This window comes from Pocillopora verrucosa, chromosome 1 (assembly GCF_036669915.1).
Source record: "Pocillopora verrucosa isolate sample1 chromosome 1, ASM3666991v2, whole genome shotgun sequence".
NCBI lineage: Eukaryota > Metazoa > Cnidaria > Anthozoa > Scleractinia > Pocilloporidae > Pocillopora > Pocillopora verrucosa.
Genome location: NC_089312.1, coordinates 13,781,528 through 13,801,861, shown reverse-complemented (window position 1 = coordinate 13,801,861; position 20,334 = coordinate 13,781,528). Strand labels below are relative to the sequence as shown.

Below are 20,334 nucleotides of genomic sequence, written 5' to 3'. Positions count from 1 at the left end.
TAAGTTTTGACCTGTGCCTAATATAAACTGGAGAATCAAATTTTTTTTAGTACTGTAAAAAAAATATAGTGTGTTTGTTGAATTGACCGCTGATCGTTACAGGAACTAACATTAATAACATCCGTCAAATCTGGTACAACTTTGGTCCGATTTATGATATTCATTCTCTTAATGTACATTCTTTGCATCTGTGGGGCTTCCTCGGCCACCCTTTAATGGCAAGCTGTGAACATCAGTCCAATTCTAATTTTTTTTGAACCGCATTTCATCCGTACGTTTATATTAAGAAAGAAGTCAAAACAAGAGCACATCACGCCGTGCAGTTGCGTCAATTGAAAAAGGTACGACACGCCAAAAAAATACGCTTCAGGACTTCACGCACTTTTCACTAAATCATTTTTTTTGAGCTGTTTGCACTTGGAAAGTTTCAATCGGGACCTTCATCGAAACTTAAGATAATTGTTTCTGAGTTTTGATTTTAATATCAAAGCTGCTCTTTGATTTAGTGATTTTGAGATCACGCAAACAGTTTGTCTACTTCACGCTGCGGTTTTCGGAAACTCAAAACATAACAATACAATGAAGATCTTTTAGATGTTTAGTCACAACATCATTAGCTACAACTTCTGGTTTGCGCACTCTTATTATAAAATTTATGCAATATAAAGATTCAGTTTCATTTCCAAAATTATCTCAACAGTAAATTAGTTTCCAGTCAAGAGACAACCAACAACCCTGACATCAAACAATCACGAAATTGGAATTCGTTGACTCGACCGTTATCTATCTATAATAACCAAGAGTCGCTGACATTAGTTTGGCTTTCGTTTATCTAAATTTCAATGAATTCAATTAGTTTACTCTCTTTGTTTTTTCCTTTAAAATATTCTCAGCCGGATATATCAGATATAATGATGTTTTTATCGCACGAGACCGCCAAAAAGCAGCTCGTGTTGGGGCCATTAGTGACTTAAAGGCTTGTGAATCTTGCTTGTGATTGGTAGAAATTTACAAAAAACCCTCCAGAAGTCATTATACACTGGGCTTTTGTCAGAGTGCTCAACAATAAACATTTTACTTGAAGTATTTTTCCGCAACGGACTTATTATGAAAGGATTGTTTGTCGATTTGCATATCAAACACTTTCGTAGTTTGTCTCGGCAAAATCTACTATGGCCATGGCATTCAATTCAAAATTAATCTGCAGCTGTTCCTCATATTTCTGCATAGTTCTATCTTCTTCAGTGTTTCCAGAACAGTCTGGCTGCATTAACGCTTCTGAGTCGTCGCATTCTCTGTAATGAAAAACCCGCGCAACACCCCAGTCAACTTGATCAACAATAAAATTATCGTCAATTGGTTTGCTAATGTGATGTATCCCCACCTCAAAAATTCTACGCGGATCGACAATACATTTAGTCCAAAATGGCGTAGCCTCTTTCGTGCGACGAAAAACTCGTTGGGTTATTAAACGCGACATTTGCAGATCTTCCCAAGAGGGATCAAATATCGCGCTCTGAAAACAGTGCCCGCAATGTTCCTTGCGGTGAATTTCCTTTAGTAAAACGCTTATGTTGTCATGATAAAGCGGTACAATAAACTCGTCTAGGTCATTAAAAGCCACGTAGTCAAGATGAGTCATAGACCGGAATAAGCAGTCCATAATCGACAAAGTTTGCCCATAATAATGGATATCATTCTCGCTAATGTACGAAGGTAAATTCCAAAGAAGAACGCGCGCTAATCCCTTTTCTTCATAATAATCCAAAACGTTTTGTACGTCGTCAGACATGTCCAAGTTATAAAAAGTAAAATGTGAAGCTCCTAAAATTTGTGAGAGTTCCAAAAACTCTATCAACCTGTCCACCGATATCTCACCATGAAGAGGAGGTATACAAATACCGTATTGCCTGTGGCCAACCTCGATTTTTCGGTCGATAAAATTTATGGGCAAAACAAGTGAGCTGCTTTCATTTTGTGTTTTAGAAGTTGACTTTTCATTCGTAGAGACAATCATAGAACATGGTATATGGTCCAATTCGGGTGGAACAGCACAAGAAGCTATGAAGCATCCAAACGGCATGTAATGGTTTTCGTTGTGTTGATAATAAGAGACAGTACTGGTGAAAGATCGTTTCAATTCGCTGTCAAAACGACAGAAAAGTATTGGAAGAGGCTCTGTTGTTGAAGTCAATAACAAAATCCGCACATACTCCTGAGATTTTCTCTTATCAAACCAAGCTGAATAAGCAATTATTCCCCTTTTAACCTCGCGAAATCTTGATTCTTCTTCCCTCTTTCGGCATGGAAAATTCTTTTCACGACTTCTCTCTTTGCCGATATCACTAAATTCACCAAAGTCCACTTGTGGGCCGTAAACTCCGTCCTTTTGCGTTTTTGATGTTTCTTTATCAACATGACAGAAAAATTTCGCCATATTACAAGGCTCTCGGTTGGGAATCACTGGGACTACACAAAGATTGAAATACAGATGAAATAAAAACACCCCGGCAGAAAATAATACGAACAGATGAAGAAGATTCCTTCTTCGGCAAAGAAACTTTGCGCGAGTGCTCCTCGACATCGGGGTCAGACAGTTATAACGCAATTTGTGGCGAACAAACCAATGTTTACTATCTTATGTAGAATGGAATATAGTCTATGCACTACAAGATACCAGCCCCATCTAACAATTGACATCTCAGGGAAGTAATCAAATGTTCCTGTCGTAAGTTTTTTGAATTCAGCTAGATGGTACAGCGTTTGTAAGGTTACCAAAGGAAGATCTGGAATTATAGCAATTTTTGGTCAGACTTTCATGCAAGCCTCTAATTATAATCTGCTTTTTTCACGCCAGCACATACTGTCACAGGATGTCAAAACTCAAATAGACCACAGGCACCTGTCAGCTACAGAAGGTAACTTAAAAACTGCACTCTGTGCCAAATATACATGTTAATCATAAAAACTACAATTTACTCGATTGTGATTGGTTTAAAAAACTCCTTTTTTCCCACAAATTCACTCGCCAAGTTGTTACCAGACAGTTTGTTATTGGACTGTTTGTCATCGGACAATCCAAGCACATTAGGCCTCCTTTGTCAGTCTTTTAATGCAAATTTCCCCTTTCTTTCATGACTGGGCTATTCTTCTTTTCTCGGTAATCGTAATTTTTATAATTAATTGGTAATAAGACTTCGTGTCGTCTAATTTGGTCTGTGCATACTCGCGATAAACAAATCGGACTCCCGCTGCACGGTCGTCCGATTTTGTTATCACTCATATGATTACAGACCGAATTAGAGTCCACTTGGGCCTATTTCCATTAATTATTACATGACGAATTTGTCCTGAGGTTAACCCGAGCGTTCTGATTTGGTTCTTACTTGGTCCGTATTTCGCCATACGGACCGTTTCCACGGAAACTGTCAAAAGCCGTGTATATTTGTTTGCGAAAGCCAACAAATTTAAAATAAAAAAATTTGGTCCCGAGTGCTATATAATAAATGAATTACTACCCTTGCTTGCACGAGCAGTACTGAGGAGTAATGGCTCTCGGTCGTTTTTGTACAGACCAGCTACGACCTAGGCCAAATATTTTCCAGTGAAGCGCGGTTATTAATAAGTTTTATTATATGGCAAGGCAGTACTGTGGTAAATCTGAACGTTCTCATTGCATGGTTCTTACTTGGTCCGTATTTTGTCACTCGCAACCGGCGTTTCTACAAAACCTGTCATAAACCGTGTATTTTCGTTTTCTACAGCCAGTACTTGCAAAATAAACAATTTTGGTCCTAGTGCCACATAATAAACTATTTCAAAACTGACCTCGCTTGCTCGAGCCGTACTGGAGATAACCGGCCCTCGGTTAGTTTTTGCACAGACCGTGCTGCGATTTGTCCGAGATTTCGCGCCAATCCTCACTTCGTCTTGCACTCGGTAAGTAAGAAGTTAATCATTCAAATTCTAATACTGAGGACTTTATTTATAGCATTAAATGTCTAGCATCCATGCGAGTAGTAATTCAGAACCAGATTGTATTTATAAGATATCTGGTTGCTGGAACAGTTTCAGTTCCACATCACAGCTTTTATCAACAGTCGCTAACAAAATTTTCTACACTAATTTCTTCCAAGACTATAACACGTGTTAAAAGATTCCAATGTGATCGAGTATTCAATATTGAAAACTCAATTTCGGAATTGATGCCAACTGCGGTTCATGACAGAGTAACGAGGCAACTAAGACAAGGAAAATTTATTTCATACCAAAAATCTGCTCCTGTACAGACATGTTTCAAAAGTAAAGTGCATGGGCGCGAAATTGAGACGGCCGTGTCAATTACTTATGAAGTGCTCGCCTCCCAAAAACGCCAATCAAATAGGACAACGAAAACTGCCGTGTATGTTTAGAACAACCTGCGTCAAAGGACTGTTTTCGTATACAAGCAGTAGGTATCTTCTTTTTCCTGATCAAACTGCGAAGCAAAATCAAATTACGTTCTGAAGCTGTATCGATGTAAATCATAGAAGTTTACATTAATTAATGTCTCACTAAGAGTTTGCACAGTGTATCGCTACAGAAGACTAATTTAAAAAATTGTCTTAAAAAATTCTAAGTTCGATTAAATGCCAGGACTAGCTCTAATTTACACTCAAATATGATTCAATATTTATTTTCTTTTTATAAAAAATATTTCACGAATTCTGACAACTTCTACTTTCAAACATGTAGTGTATCTCTCTGGGGACGTTCCCTATTTGCCCGTTTTGCGCGAAACTCCTCCTAAATTGGTACCTTGAGGACCACGAAAGTATTCATATATAGAATTGCTAACAGAAGTTCATCGAGAGGAACCTCTGGCCTCTTTTTAAAGGAAAATTTAGTTTTGGTGGAATTGTCACATCCTATGAACCAATGAAACAAAATCTTAATAACTTAATAACATTTTCTTGACTTCTCTGTTTACGTAAATCGCGTCTTTATATCAGAATGGATCACAATATCAAAATACTTCATTCAAACAAAGTAAAATTAGAACGAATTAGCTCACAGGTTACTACAAAATCTTCCTTCCCTTTAGTGACGAGGCTACACAAAAGGCAAACAAAGAAAAAGAAAAAGATTTTCAAAATTGTTCAACCCTTAATCCCACAAGAATGACTGTAATCTAATTTATTTTTACAGTATTGCCACTGAATCAAACATTAAGCTCATGTGAAGAAAGGAAATGATCGCCAGCTTAAGAAGTTCTTGATCGTTAAAAATATTCTCCTTGTCATTAACAAAGAAAACGCACAGCAAACAATGTGGAGAATATGCATACTGATGTCACGGTTCAAACGTCCTCTAATAATCGCGATCGCAATCGTGATACCGCTACTGGAATTTGGAGTTTTTAAGAGTGCATTTACTTACATAGCTTACACCCTACTTGAAGAAATCTTCTGTTATTTTATGAATTCTCCTTCTTTTCATACCCCAACTTTCGTTTCCTTCTTTTTTTTTTTTTGGCACGGCAAGTTAAGACCTTCCACGAGCTTCAAAACATCTGAAATTATTTTCGTAAGTATCGATACACATTTGCGTCAAAATCTGTCTTTTGCTTTTGACACAAATCCTCCATCGTACTTAAAATCATCCAAGCTAAAAGGGAAAACCCAAGTGAATATTAAATCGAGCCCTAACAATGAGGTATTACAAAAAACCAGACGAGGTTTTTTCTCTTCACTATTCCTTTTCATCCATGACGAGATATTAATCTAATTCTAAATATTTTCTCTAAGAGCATACAGCTTCACTTAAATATAAGGTTCTCTGTTCCAACATGAACAAATGAACAGATGGTAAGAAAGCCCCTCTGTTTACGATGAGATTTTCAGCCCTCACAACCTGAATCATTCAAGCCGCTCCATTTTCACACACGCCCTTACTATTTTGTTCCGCATTTTCTGAAACAAAAAGAGAGAATGATTTTTTAAACATAGAAAGAAATGATCGAGTGTTACGAGTCGTTCCTTTCGGTTTAGTATGTTACATACGGTTAATTTTGCCTCTAACAATTTTTATACTAAGACTGTAAGTTTCTTCAAAGTGAAAGTCATTCGACCATTTTGCATCTTAAAACAAGACAAAACAAAATGATCGTGGCACATTGTAGAGACAAATTACACCGTTGACCGGTGATTGGGAGAACATTTTAAACTACAAAAGGAGCACATTTTCTATCAATTTTTCACCTTTCTCGGCAGCAGCTTTTTGTCTCTGTAGAATCCTTTTCAGCTCTGCCGTAGCCTCGTCCTTTGGTCTATCGTCAAGAATGTCCCCTGCAGAATGGCTTCGTGGTTTCCTCAATACCACCTTTTTTAGTTCATTGTTGCCATTTCCGGCGTCTCCTGAGTTGGATGTCTCCTTGGAAGACTCTACACTGGAGCTCGGCTTACGTAGCTTAATATTTGCCCATTCAACCGGTGAACCGTCCGCTCCAGGAGAACTTACTCCTGGGCCAACATCAACGCTTGGATTTCTCTTTAACGTTTTCTGAAAAAGTAGAACACGTTCAGTTGTTAAACATTCTCTTTAAACCCATACTTGAATTCGATAGAATACGACTCAAAAAAGAGCGTAAAACCCGCCAAACCAAATTAGAATCAGTCAGCCAATCAGAAGAAAGGAAAATACTTTTAAGGGTCAATAAGTCAAAGAATTAAAGTAAGAACAACCAAACTAACTAAAGCGCGGGAAAACGCGGGTGACCATGTCAAGATTGGTTTCAGTTTTGTATCTGATTGGTTGAGAGAGTAGCGCGAGTTTTCTGGACCAATAACAGAGCAAAGTAAATGAAAAACAAAGCAGTCCCGGGTTACTTTTGACACCCGATTAAGACTTTCGCTCTCAAGTTTATTTACTCGTAAACAAAGGATCAGTTATATTCACACTTTCCTCCTTGAAATTTTTGCATACACATCTTCGCGGTCACTTTCATAACAAAAAACATAACCGTTTTGATCTGTTGTTTTTGTTTGTCGCCCCTGGTAGTGATGTTGACGTCTTTGTTTGTTTGTTTTCTTTTTTTAATTTCACTTTCTGTTCACGCTGATTGAGATTTTTTTCTATAATTCTTTTCACAAAAAATCTCTATATAATTGTACTTAATTGTCAACTTGAAATGACTCAAAACAAGCGCAGATTGTGTCGAACTTCAATATACATCGTTACTTTTCGCGCAACGGTAAAAATACTTTTTGGTAATTGACAAAATATAGATGAAGTAATTCATTTGCCTACCAATAAATTTCCTAAATCTGACATGGCATCTGTGTCATCACTCTCGCTGCTAGTGGTGGAAGGCTTAAAATAAACAGGGTTAGTTACAAACTGCACGTTAAGAAGACAAATCCGCCATACTGGCACAGAGGCGTGTGAAACTGGGAAAGTAAAGGTAAAGTTTATAAAGTGATTCCAAGTCGTTTAGAAACAAATTAAAAAAAAAGGAAAAGAAGAACTGTTTTTAATAGTTCTAATAACAGTAAAGAAAGTTGAACACTTACACTTTTGACAGATTTCAGTTGTATATTCCCAGTCTTGATTCTCTGCATCATTTCAGACATAGCAACAGCCATTGGATCCTTAGGAGCTGGGAAAACAAAATTTTATCATAATTAAAACAAGTTACAATCTATGCTCCCGCCAACCAACTGACAAACCAACTAACAGGCCGACTGATGAAATGACTCTCCGACCGACCACACAACTAACCAGATAACCAACTGACAAATCAATAAACCAGTTGATGGTCCGACCAACCGAAACATTGACTAACTGACCTACTGACCGATCAACCAGCCGGCTACAAAGGACACAACACAACGGTCACGCGTCAGGCATAGGCGAGGTAACAATTTTGGCCGCCCACGCGCCAATTTCCCGCGCAAAATATCAATGGAAAAATAAGAAACAATTGCTGTCTCGTAGATAAGCTAAATATAATTGAAACATTTATAGAAATCTGTAGTAACTTGCGTGATCAAGACAGATTTGTTCTGAAAGTCTGAAAGCACGCCACTAATTCAATACATTGACCGCACATACGCAGACGTTTGACCGCTGTGTGATCAACTAACCGACCTACCAATTCACTAACTCACCAATCGACCAACCCATTGATAGAACGAGCAACCAACCAAACGACCAACTTACCAACTCACTGACCGATCAACGGACCGACGGACCAACGGACCGACGGACCAACGGACCGATCAACCAAATCACTGAGCAACCACCCTTCCCGCAAGCAACCGACCAGCTGAACACCTGATTAACCAACCAAATCAGCGGTTAAACTTCGGGCATGTACGAGGGGATCAGTTGTGGCCGGCCGCGCGCCAACACAGCGGTCAGCAGTGTTCCCACCAAGCAGCTGACTGACCAACCTTTCAACAAACTGGCCAGCTAAGTGACCAACCGACCACATGATTTGGATGTAGACTGGGTGCAAGTACTGAGAATAACTGAAAACAATTTTATTTAATTCATTTTTTCCTACCTTTGTTCCGTTTTAGGGAAGACCTCTTTTTTGCTCCCACAATGTTCATGAACTTCCTAAATTTCAAAAGACATGCAGTAATTGAACATTTATTGACAGTGCTGTTCTTATGCAGATTAGAAGGCTAATTAATAACGATACATTGAACTCAAACGAATTAGGATTGCTCGCGGCAAGACAAATAAAACGTCAGGTTCTCCTCCGACAACGTTTACCATATAAGTCAGTTTCAAAACCCCTTCCAACAGGAAACTATTGGGTAACCAAAGTCCCTCGAAAAAAAGGTTATCAAAGTAGTTACGTAACTTCCAACTAAAATACGTACGTCGCAGAACATTTCATTTAAACTTACTTGATAAGCTGTGTGGGAGGAGGTGGAGGGGGTGGTGGAGGGGGTGGTGGTGGTGGTGCCACTGGAGACGGTGGGGGAGGGGGTGTGGCAGCAGCCTGCTTCTTTGCTTCCTCTAAGCTTTTTTCCAGTTCAGACACTAACAAGACAAAATATCCCATAGTCAGAGAGAGTGAAGCGCGTTGACTTTCGTTGAACACAAAATGAGATAATGCTTTTTTCACGGCAGGGATGAAATTACTATATTTGTGTTTCAGCTCCCTAAAATGATTCATAAGTCCTCTATAAAATTCCCACGATAAACACATGAAAGTTTAAACCTCAACTTCTAGGCTAGCCTTGACGTAATAATAAAATCCAACGATAAGACAAGTCATATGATAATTACTCAGAGTTACGTGGATAACAGATGGTCAGATCCGAAACGCCTATAAATATGTCAGATACCTCAAGGCATCCAAGAAAGATCCTAGGCTGTAGGTCAAAAAAATGAGAAAAGCCTATTCCTACTCTTTTTCCAGCCTTGGGACTTGACCGCTGCGAGCGCCATGCCGCACAATGTTCTCAATACTTGACCAGTTCTGCTTTTCATGCTCTGTCGCTAACTTGAATAATAACCCACCAAACTGCTTTTTAAGTGAGCTCATTACCATGTAATGGCATGGAAGACAGAATCTTCAGTAAAAATAACTGAAAAAAAAAGCATTGAAGTCCGTTACCTTTCTGATTTGCCTCAGTGACTTTCTTCTCGGTGTCTGCCAGTTGTTGTTCCAAGGACTCGATATGCTCCTCAGCCACGTGAAGTTTCTCCTCAGTAACTATAACCAATAAAACAACGGCATCATCACATGGACTGACTGAGACACTAGAGGCGACACTAAAGGGCATGTTTTAATGTCCGCGCTATAAATAGAGACTATTCATTACTTACAGGCCATTCGAAACCACAGAGAGACTTTCCTTAAAAAAATTGAACGTCGACGCGTTCACTAATTTTACAGATAAAGTCACCTCTACCACTCTTTAGTTCAGCAAAGCCGCGACATCTAAGTAAGAAATTATGGTATTGACCGACGTCTTCTGCCAATAGATTTGCTGGAATTTTCACCTTACTTTCTTTTCCGGAATTACATACCGCTGATATACTCTTCGTCCTTCGAGGCCTTCATGTCTTCAAGAAGTTCCTTTATCTGCAAAAGCAGGATGCAGTGACCATTATGAGCGACCGCTAAAAGATTAGTAACAAGCACTGACTAGAAATAATGAAATATAAAAATTTCCTTACCTTCTCCTCCGCTTCTGTTCTTTCGTCAGCAAGTTTCTTGTTTAGTGAGCTGATCTCCTCAAGAGCTTTCTTGAGTTGTTCATCTTTGCTAGTTGTTTCAGAGATGTACTTCCTCTGCTGATCCAAAACATCTTTTTCTCTTAACACCTAACAAAGTTTGAAAAAAAATTTAAATCTCACTTTTGTATGGTACTTAGTGTTTGACAAGGTGCACTAATATTAGGAAGTGAAATCTTCTCTTTATGTGTCGTAAATACATTCCTGCTGAAAGAGAAACTTTTGCTGTCTTAATATCTCAAACCTACAAACTGATAATAGAACATGATGATAATTCATTTCCATATTAATATGCTCTAGCGCGCTTTACAATACATTGTGGGGAACTTTGGCTAGACTGCATTAAACAGTTTACACTTTTTGAAAGGAAATTGTGCAGGTGCCCCCTGCTGTGAAATTTTTTTGGAAAAGTTCCCTACTCTTTGCGAAAAGTGCGTGGGTCCTGTGAACAAGTTACCTGAGGGTAAGGGGGGGAAGAGGGGGGGGTGGTATTTTCTTGTATTAGGCTAAAGGGGATGTGCCGCTGGATGGGATTGCATTTTCAATAGAGTTTCTAGAACGGGGTCACTCATTTTCAGGATTTTGGGGTAAGAAATTTCTGGTAAGTAGAGATTTAAGGCTAAGCTAACAAAAGTCACTAAGGTGAGGTCCATAATTGGTCAAAGAATAGATTATAATGGAATAGGGGTTCAGAGAGACCATCGACACAAACCCAGCAAAAGCTGTCATTAGTACCCCCCCCACCCCCACCCCCACCCCCACCCCATCGGACAAGTTACCAACCTCAGCAGCGTACTTTTCAGCTTCAACACGACACTGTGTTTCAAGAGCGTATCTTTGTTGCAAAGTGTTGTATTCCTCAAGAGCCAGTACAGAAACTGAAATACGAATAAGAAACCTTGCTGAAGATTTCTTTCCGTTTGAGATCATCAAATTTTTCGTTTGTTTCTTTTAAATCTTGCAACCAAAGGACATACGGTCACCACTTCACCAAACATGTGTTTGCATTTTCTTTATATTTACAGTGTCAGTTGAAGTTAAATGCGATAAGCTTATAGTTCTAAAGGGTTAGCTTCAATGTAAAGAATTATAAAATGTCTCTATAACCAACAAGGCACAAAGTTCTGGCAATAAAAAACGAATCCTGTTTTGAGCAAAAGGCTAATCAAAGAAAGATAATTTGTAGCAAAAAAATGTTAGGGATCCAATATCATAAGTAACTTGAATAAAAATTATCAGCAGTATCTGTCTTACATAGTAATACTACATCATCAACAACGTCTGGTTTCTTTCTCTCGTACTATTCTTTTTCACAAAAAAAACTGACTTTAAATGGGTTTGAAAACCTCACAGTTCCTCTGGCCCTTGGGCTCTAGGGTCCTCTAGTAATGATTAAACTCTGCTCTTAAAAAATTGTATGTTGATCATAAATGATTTCCTTAGTATTTCATTGTAATACATCTCTTTGTGAGTAATGAAAGATTTGGTATTGTTGTTGTTCAAATACCTAATACCTCTGATGGTATTTACTTCACCAGGTTAACTTGAAGTACAAAGAACTTGCCACCTTATTTTTCTTTCATTCCTTTTATCCTATACATGTCAACTCCCAAAACAGCTGAAGAAAGAGGGACTCACCTCTGTTCAGTTGCTTGAACTGTTTTTCATTTGACATTAACCTCTTCTTTGTAACCTCATGGGACTGCCTTTCACTGTTTAACTAAAAAATGAATGTCAAAATTACTATACATCAGTATAGAAGAGGTGTGTCAGAGATGGTACCTCGACTCTCTGTCTGAAAAGTCTAAATTTTAGTACCAAATTACTGTTTGTCTCATGATGTAGTCATTCTCATGTGCTATGCAATATTTCCTCTGTATACTTGAAGTATTATTAAGACAATGTTTTTCACCTGATGTATTATACTCCACTGTGATTGGTTAGTTTTCAACAATAATAAAAATACTGCATATTGAGACAAATGTAAATACTACATTACTAATGAAGTCACCACAATGAATGACCATGTAAGCAGTCTACTAGTAGACTTACTTTATAAACTTAGAACTGTAAATTTTTTTTCTTCTCGTTGAAGTTATTTACTTCCTAGTTACAAAATTGATAACAAAGTATCTCACCTGATTTTGTGTTGCAGTCAGTTCCTCTTGGGTGCTTTTCACCTCTTTTCTTAAGGACTCCACCATCAGTTTTAGTTCTAATAAGAGAATAAAAATTGGAATACTTCATGTTATTGCTAATTGAAGTTGTACATATTCCAGTATTACAATTGTTGTTGAGAAAGAGCAAATGACTTGATTCACAGGAGCATGTAAAACTGCATGTTTATGTGTTGCACATCACCAAAAATGCTCCCTCTCTCTTGCATCTAGTTCAGCACCTCATTTAGTTAAAGAGTTACCCCTCTCTTTTCAGGGTGGGATCAAACAATGTAGACATCATAATATGCATCATTCATGCAAAAGCTTAGTTTTAGAACTGGTTTAATTGAAGTAATTGGTCCTCTGAATTATCTGTACCACATATTATTCTCAGAAAAAAAGTTAAGAACCACTTAACAAGGTCAGGCTGATTACACACTTAGGCAACTGATATGGAAGAAGTACATCAGTCTGGTCTGGAAAATCAGGGATTCATTTATGCAGGTAATTATTGTATCTAAACTTTCTGGGTATTGACAGGCTTATTAACACACCTTTTGATTCTTCTTGGAAAACTGCATCGACACTCAAAGGTTGATCATCAGTTGAAACTGAAGAGAGCTCCTCCTGTTGTGGAAGGATTTCATAGAAAAAATAGTTCTTAATCATTCAATAATATTAGCGGTTGATTGACTGGTTGATTGATTTAGTATCTGTGCTCCAACAATGGAGCCCAAAGAATTACGAGTAATACTTCCAGTTTTCAGAGTTTTAGAATACTTATTAGCCAGGCTGGTCATTCTTTCATGTCATCCATGTAAGTTTCCTTACCACATTATTTGCTGGCTTTCCAATGTAAAGTAAACAATTGGGTCAAGTTAAATTTTTAAAATTTTTCTGTTGTCAAGACTGTATACACACCACAATATTTTCACCAAGAACAACAAATTCCTAGCAGAAATGGCCATTACCACAGGTTTGCCCTCCCCCCAATTGAAGGGTGTCCTAATAATTGTATCTATCAAACATTTCTTCCAAGGAAATATGGTTACTACAAACTGAACTGCATCACACAGATTTTAACCAACAGTAGGCTCAAGCTGCAGCAAAACTTCTTCTCACTTTTCCAAGTTAGTATGGATATCATCCCTATATCTGACTGTATTGACCCAGCTAAAATGAAACTTCTTTCTTTTCAACTTACAACAGTCAAACATTTCTTACAGAATTTGAAATCACAATTATCATAAATTACAAGCCAACTAGTGATGGTCCCTGAGAAATGATGAGGTAAATTAAAGGTTTGTTCTCAAAAGTTCAAAGTTAAAATGAAACAGAGACAGCTGTATATACCACATCAAAGCACCCTTTAAACACCTCTCAGTCTTTTTTGATACAATCCTGGTCCCCTCTGAAATTTTTTTTTTTTCATGATGTATATAAGTGAGCTCACTCATTATCAACATTAAAGAGGCGAAACAAACATTCATAAACAATTGTGACAAAAGTTGGCTGTGCTATATATCAATAATTTCAGTCAATAGTCCACTTACAAGGTTCACCTGCCCACCAACTTGTGAGAGGAGTAGTTGGCTCTGACGCTTGAGTTTCTTGTTTTCCTGAACCATCTGTGGTATCAAATTGTACATTTCAGTAACTACCAGCTCATACTGGACTTATGGATCCCTAGAAAGCACTCACAAAAATAATTTGGGTGAAAGAGAACAACAGAAATGAGCTATTCTCTATTAACCCTTAAACTCCCATGAATGACCAGGACAGAATTTCTCCTTAAAATATCAATACAATATCAAGCAGAGAGGTGATGAGAACAAAAAATTATCAATAAGGGAATTATTAGTTGATCTAACACCAAACTCTCCAAAGTAACATTATGGGAATTGTATAACAGAGAGTAAGGAGAATTACTGTTGAGTTCTCAGGAATGAAAAGGGTACAGTTCGTGGTAAGTAAGAAAAGACTTCAAATCAAGAATTTTAAGTGTAAGCCTTGGCTAGAGCCATGATGTTGTGCTTACCACTGGGTAGAAATGGTACAGGCTAGTAAGATCAGTTAAAATAAATGTATACACATTTTACTTTTAAATATTATATTGTAAAGAAATAAAGAGACACATTGGGAAAAGTGAAACAAAATCAGCCAAAATCACATTACTTTCGCAAAAGGAAAACTTCAGTGTTAATCTTGCTTGAAAAATTACATGTTAGTGAGCAAAGAAGAGCTCTAGTTTGTGTCTTCAAGAGAAGATTAATTCACTAGTTGGAAAAAAACTTATTAAAGAATAATTCTACCATTGAACAAATGCCATAAGAGCCTTACATTTGTAGCAAACTCCTCAGCCTTGTTTCTACAGTTCTGCTCCACTTCATATTTGCCATGTAAATTCTCATACTCAGCCAAGGCAAGATTAGAAACTGTTCAATTAAAACAAAAATTTAAAAAAGGAAAAAACAAGAAAACAAGAAAAAGAGTTAACAGCCTTAACATAATAAAATTGACACTTGACTATGCCATGCTAATTGTGTTTGACACATTTTAATAACATTTCACTACATGTCTCTACACATCTGGTTACTTACTGTTAAGAAAACTGAGTAGTAAAAGACAGTAACAAAGACATTGGGCAATCAATACCAGGTTTCGTTGACCAAGCAGTAACATAATTTCAGTTTTTCAAACTATTATAGTGCAACTACATTAATGTTAAGTTTGAACTTCTCTGGCCACTGCTATGATGTCAGAAAAGTGGTGGATTTACAGTGCATAATAAAGCATGTGACTACAAAGCAACTTCTAACTAGAATACTTTGTCATTTTATGATCATTTGTGAAGAAGTGATAGAGATTAGTTTGACTAACTCCTTGTAAGCTTCAGTCTACACCCATGACATCATAAATACACTCAAAGAGTGCAAGACCCATTATATTCTTCCTGGTGGTAACTAACAGTTATCAGCTGCAAAATTTTTAAGCTTTGAGAAGCTAACAAAATACAAAAAAAAAAAAACAACACCACTGAAAAAAACGTTTCAGGAAGAGGTAGCAAAGACTCACAAGAGAAATTCTACCATCATATGGTATGTAAATATATGTTGGAGTAAGTTGCACTTTGTTTTGGGGTTAGTTGCACTCTGACATTCACAGACTAATTATCAACACATTTTGGATCCCCACAACAAAAAAAACCATCATTGCCCCTTCATCCTGATTCTGAAAGAATAATATTTGTTCACCATAACCACAACACCCACTGACAAGATCACTGATGAAATAATATCATTATAATAGCAGTAATTTAAGGCCTTAGTTACTGTTTAAAGATTCTTCCTTGTAACCTTAAGAACTTTCTGAAACAAAACCTTTGACATCATAAATTCCACTGCTAAGAAAGATTATTTTAACGAAGACAAAAAAATAGGTAGTCAGAGATAAATCCTCTTATAGTTATGTCATGACTTCCTGTTCTTCCGCTTTGTGATATTGAAACCACGTCAAAGAAATAAATAAGGATTGGAATTTAATTTTAGTATGAAGATATCGAGTGCCGCTTTTTTAATTTCGAATTGCATGTAATAGTAGGTGGAAATGAAAAAAAAAAGGGGAAATATTGAATTTAAATCAAAGATGACTTTAAATAATAAGCGTGTAATTACATCGTGACTGAGTTTCGAAAGAAAAGTAACAAAGAAAAAGTTTTCATAAGCACCGAAACAATTAACCCTCACTATTTGCATTTGTGTAGGCTAATATATTGGGTTAGAGGAACGACAAGAAATAACATACGAAACGATTAATCTAGTCGACTAAAAGAATTGTTCGTCATGGTAAACTGAAGCATTCAGAGCGAATTCCCAGACCTAACTCAAATTACACAATAACAACATCTTTCTTTCATTATTTTTATTACTTTAAGTGCCTTGTTAAAGTCAACGAAACATCCAACAGTTCAAAATCAAAAAGGACACAAAGCTGCTACACAATACTTCTTATGATAATTATGTGCTTTCAGCATTTGCGTTGAGGGAAAAACATCTTCGACTTCGTCTGTGATTATATCGTCTCCTGGGGTTTTTCACGTAATTATTGATCAAGTCCGATGATACGACTTAAAGAAAGATTAATGATTTTCTACATGAGGGTTCCTACCTTCTTTCAATTTCTCTAGATCCCCTTTGATTTTTAAATATTTTCCTTCTTGTTCCTTGTACTGAAATATTAGGAAAAAGGAAATTCCTTGAGATTAATTAAAACTCGCGATGTTTTGGTTTAAATTAAAATGTAGGGGTTTCTTCAATTCATCAGGAATCAGCTGGAGTTTGCCCAACAAGACGAAAAGCAAATACAAAATAATACACTCACCTTTTCATAGTAATCCTGACATTTTTCTTGCAGTGCTTCGAATTCAATAACCGCTAAAAAAGGAGACAATAACTTGATCAACCACTCGAAATATGCAGCTGAACAAGTTAAATACCGAAATAGTAGGCATCAAATGCTTGTCCAGTTAAGCCCAGTGGAATTAACAACCAACCTCTTTGAGATAACCCTTTTAAATGTCTATACTTTTTGTCTAATACTTCAAATCTCTTCCGGGTTGCCTGTATGTCGGGTTCATCTGCCCCACAATCATTTGAGGCATCCGCCATCTTCTCGTCGTGAAAAAATCTTCTTGTCACACAATAATATCGCAATCCTTCAAAGGTCCCTACAGATCACGTGATATGTAACGACTTCCGTCTTACCCTGCCGCAGCTAGAGGAAGTGAAAAAACTACACTTGACGTTCATTTTTCAAACCTCAATATGTATTAAATAAAGTTTCACCTTCTGCACTATGTAGTTACAAGATGTGCTGAGTAGTTGGAAGAAATACCCCCGCAAGAAGAGGAATATTCCAAGTCTAATAGCCTGTAATACTACAGTAGGTCAATGGTTGCAATTAGGAAATTTTTATTAGATATGCAAAATTTTATGCTTAAAGGATGAGACTAAGAGAATGTCACCAAACCATTTCCTGTACGAGTTGAACAACAAAATGAACTACAAAATCCTGAGCTAAAGCGGACACTTTCGGCTCTTAGGGAATCCGAACGGGAGATACGAAACTGTCATTCGAAACTTCCCCGGCTTACGAGTAGTCCACAAACAACGAAAAAATCCATTGGGTATCCATACACGTAGTCTTGAACCACAGCTAATTTCACATCCAGACCTGAACCTATCTATTAATCCTACAATTCATCTAAATTATGATTTGCAGCTCTACCATTTCTCGAAGTAAGGAAAAAAAAGGTGATTTCTTTCAGTCATTCTTCCTCTGTGAACTCACTCAAAACTCTGGCTCCAACATGCAGTCGACGAGCATGTTTGAAGTTTAATATTCAATGTAAAAAAAAAACTGACTCCTACGAAGAAGCTCTTGACATGTATATGCACGAGCCAGTGAAGCAAAACAAAAAGCTTAACATAACCTCAGTACTGACTATTCCAAGCAACAGCACTGTTTAATTCACGAAATCATCATTCTCAAAATTTTTACGTGCACGAGATAGTGTGTCAATAATGATAGTTTTCGGCTACAAAATGTTTGTTACCCCTCTGTAGGGACACAACTATTTCTGGAAAAAAATGTTTCCCGATACGTTAAAAATCTGAGCGAGACACGGGAAAAGCCACGTTGAGAATATCATTTCTTTGACAACAAGCAAAATGAATATTATTATAGGCTTCACCGAGACAAAAGAACAACATGGACTTTTCCTTTGACTAGGAATGTAAGCTATTTTTTTAAGCCGGATCTGGGTAACGATATATGTTTTGAGCCATTTTGAGGAGGGGAAAATGCCTTTAATTTAAAGAGTTCCAGTGTTGACTGAGTAAGCACTGGTGTTTAGCTTATTAAATATTCTGAAACTAGTTTCGCCAGTTCTAGAATATTTCTTTTTTTTTTTAATAGTTTGTTGGTAAATATTTGCAGCTGAACAGTGACTAGCAAAATTCATTAAGTTGACAGAAACATCAGTTAATCTCTAACTTTATTCATGTATCGTTAAAAAATAAATTGAAGTGGAAGACTTCCAAAAACTAAACAGTGCCGGACAGTCAGAAACGACTTTTGCTTGTAGGGGAAACGACACAAAGAGAATCGAAACCTCCGCGTTCAGTCTCTCTATGTTCACTACAGAAAGGATAACTCTAGCTCATTTGGCTGCGTCGAGCCATCGAAGAAAAGTGAAGAAGGCCGAAGAGAACGTAGTGAACAAACCTATATGTGCATCACGAAAACGATACATCGATTGAACTCGTAAAATAATCTTTTTCTAGATATGGCGTGCGAATTTGGAACAGCTTAACTGATAAATTGCATAATTTATCGAAACAGGAACTTAAAGCTAAACTTCACAACGTCTTACTTCAAACATTGACCGAAGCAGACAACTGCATTAAGTTAACTGAACTGATAACGAAAATGTCATGGAAACGACTCAGCTTAATTATATTTGCATTTGCCGACATATATTCTTTTTTTTTCCGTTGCGTAAGGCTATTTAACTTTTTAACTTATTTATTTGTTGTTGCTTGGATTTTTGTTTTTCTTTCTTTTATAGAAACTATTCTTTCCATTTCAGTATTGTAATTTTTCATCTTAGTATTGTAACTATATCAAGTGTACATTTATCTATTTTCTGTAATCAGTCACTGCAAATTTTTTAATTAATCTGCGTGAAACTAATGCTTTCCTCGACTAGCTGTTGCTATTTGCGAGCAGTAGATGTCAAGCTGTAAATATGCTAGTATCAATAATCTGAATTGAATTAAATTCAATAGAACCTAAAAAATAAAAATGATGATAAATCGAACTTCTTGAAAACATCGCTGTAAATAAATCGCTACTTGGTTATTTTCAGATTTAGGATGTTTTTTTTTTCCCTTCTTCAAATCCCTGCTTCTGTCACCGCTGCGCACGATATGGCAAGCGAAATACAGTTTATTGCCCTCAATGACTGCGGCTCACCAATGGCAAATATTTTGTCATAACGCCGAGCAAAGACAAAGTAAGGCAAAGCGTAAGGAAAGTGGTACAATTCGTGTGTTATTTTTATTAGTTATAAATTATTTCCAGCCTACATTGTTTTATATTAGGGATGAAATTAAAGTCTAAAGGCTAATTACTGTAATATCTGTCATTGTTGTCATAAATTAAGGGTAATTGTATTGGGACTTTTGTATTTATTAAAGTATTGAATTGTAAGTATTGTAATGTAAGCATAGCAAATATTGCCTACGTTATTGAAGTGACGTGGCTGAGACCAAAGTACAGTGTAAGAGCTGTAATATCTGTTATTGTCGCTAAAACCTTAGTGTAATGTTACTGGCGGAGTATTGCAAGCAATCTAAGTTCCGTTATGGAGGCTTGGTTAAAATCATAAGTCAGAAATGTTTTGATGTAGAAATTATGAAACAGAAGTATCAGTATTGTATTACTCTAGTATTTGTGCTTTAAGTGAAAATAAAAAAAATGTTAAAAAAAACACCAAAAAAAAAAAAATAATAATAATATTAATTAAATAATAATAATCATTTATTTACTCATTTACAAAAAATATTTATAAAAATACATTCTGTTAAAAAGACGAACTCAAATAAAAGCAACAATTTTACATAATTAAATATGTGTTTCTTACTTTCTTACAGTTTAAGTAAAAGACTTCACGCTAATCCGCCAGGGTCTGACTTCCCTATCGATGTACAACACGAGGTAGAAGATTTAACTAGTGTTATCTAAACAGTTGAACTATTTTTCCTGTTAAAAAAAAGACATGTTCCCGGCCTCTTAAATTCAAAAATTTCAGTTTAAAAAAAAAACCCCTAAATATATATATATATATATATATATATATATTATGAGAGGAAAAAAG

The 20,334-nt window shown here is 36.6% G+C and overlaps 2 protein-coding genes across 3 annotated transcripts; both read right to left on the bottom strand.

The window, feature by feature from the left end:
• Nucleotides 1-889: 889 nt before the first annotated feature.
• On the bottom strand, nucleotides 890-2,497 carry LOC131786261 (beta-1,4-galactosyltransferase galt-1-like). The gene has a single exon (XM_059103292.2). It carries the CDS (start codon nucleotides 2,435-2,437, stop codon nucleotides 1,136-1,138), a length of 1,302 nt encoding a protein of 433 aa, XP_058959275.2. The 5' UTR covers nucleotides 2,438-2,497; the 3' UTR covers nucleotides 890-1,135.
• Nucleotides 2,498-4,242: 1,745 nt separating this feature from the next.
• On the bottom strand, nucleotides 4,243-17,085 carry LOC131786328 (shootin-1). Of its 2 annotated transcripts, XR_010718779.1 has the most exons (19): nucleotides 16,948-17,085; nucleotides 16,776-16,828; nucleotides 16,563-16,623; nucleotides 14,736-14,830; nucleotides 13,949-14,023; nucleotides 12,950-13,022; nucleotides 12,375-12,451; nucleotides 11,875-11,956; nucleotides 11,020-11,114; nucleotides 10,180-10,326; nucleotides 10,030-10,084; nucleotides 9,614-9,712; nucleotides 8,898-9,033; nucleotides 8,546-8,601; nucleotides 7,551-7,636; nucleotides 7,288-7,350; nucleotides 6,240-6,540; nucleotides 5,531-5,951; nucleotides 4,243-5,495 (listed from the first exon to the last, which is right to left on the bottom strand). XR_010718779.1 is itself a non-coding variant. In XM_059103370.2 (18 exons), the coding sequence occupies exons 1-18, from the start codon at nucleotides 17,060-17,062 to the stop codon at nucleotides 5,902-5,904; spliced, it is 1,719 nt and encodes a 572-aa protein (XP_058959353.2). In that variant the 5' UTR covers nucleotides 17,063-17,085; the 3' UTR covers nucleotides 4,243-5,901. The 2 variants fall into 2 exon arrangements, 1 of the variants encoding a protein (XP_058959353.2); XM_059103370.2 differs by having other exon boundaries at nucleotides 4,243-5,951.
• Nucleotides 17,086-20,334: the final 3,249 nt, after the last annotated feature.

Coding starts and splice junctions, on each gene's coding strand:
- LOC131786328 (XM_059103370.2), bottom strand. CDS start 17,062: ATGGCGGATGCCTCAAATGATTGTGGGGCAGATGAACCCGACATACAG. Junction 16,624..16,775: donor GTCAGGATTACTATGAAAAG/GTGAGTGTATTA, acceptor CTAATATTTCAG/TACAAGGAACAAGAAGGAAA. Junction 11,115..11,874: donor GTTCAAGCAACTGAACAGAG/GTGAGTCCCTCT, acceptor TTCGTATTTCAG/TTTCTGTACTGGCTCTTGAG.
- LOC131786261 (XM_059103292.2), bottom strand. CDS start 2,437: ATGGCGAAATTTTTCTGTCATGTTGATAAAGAAACATCAAAAACGCAA.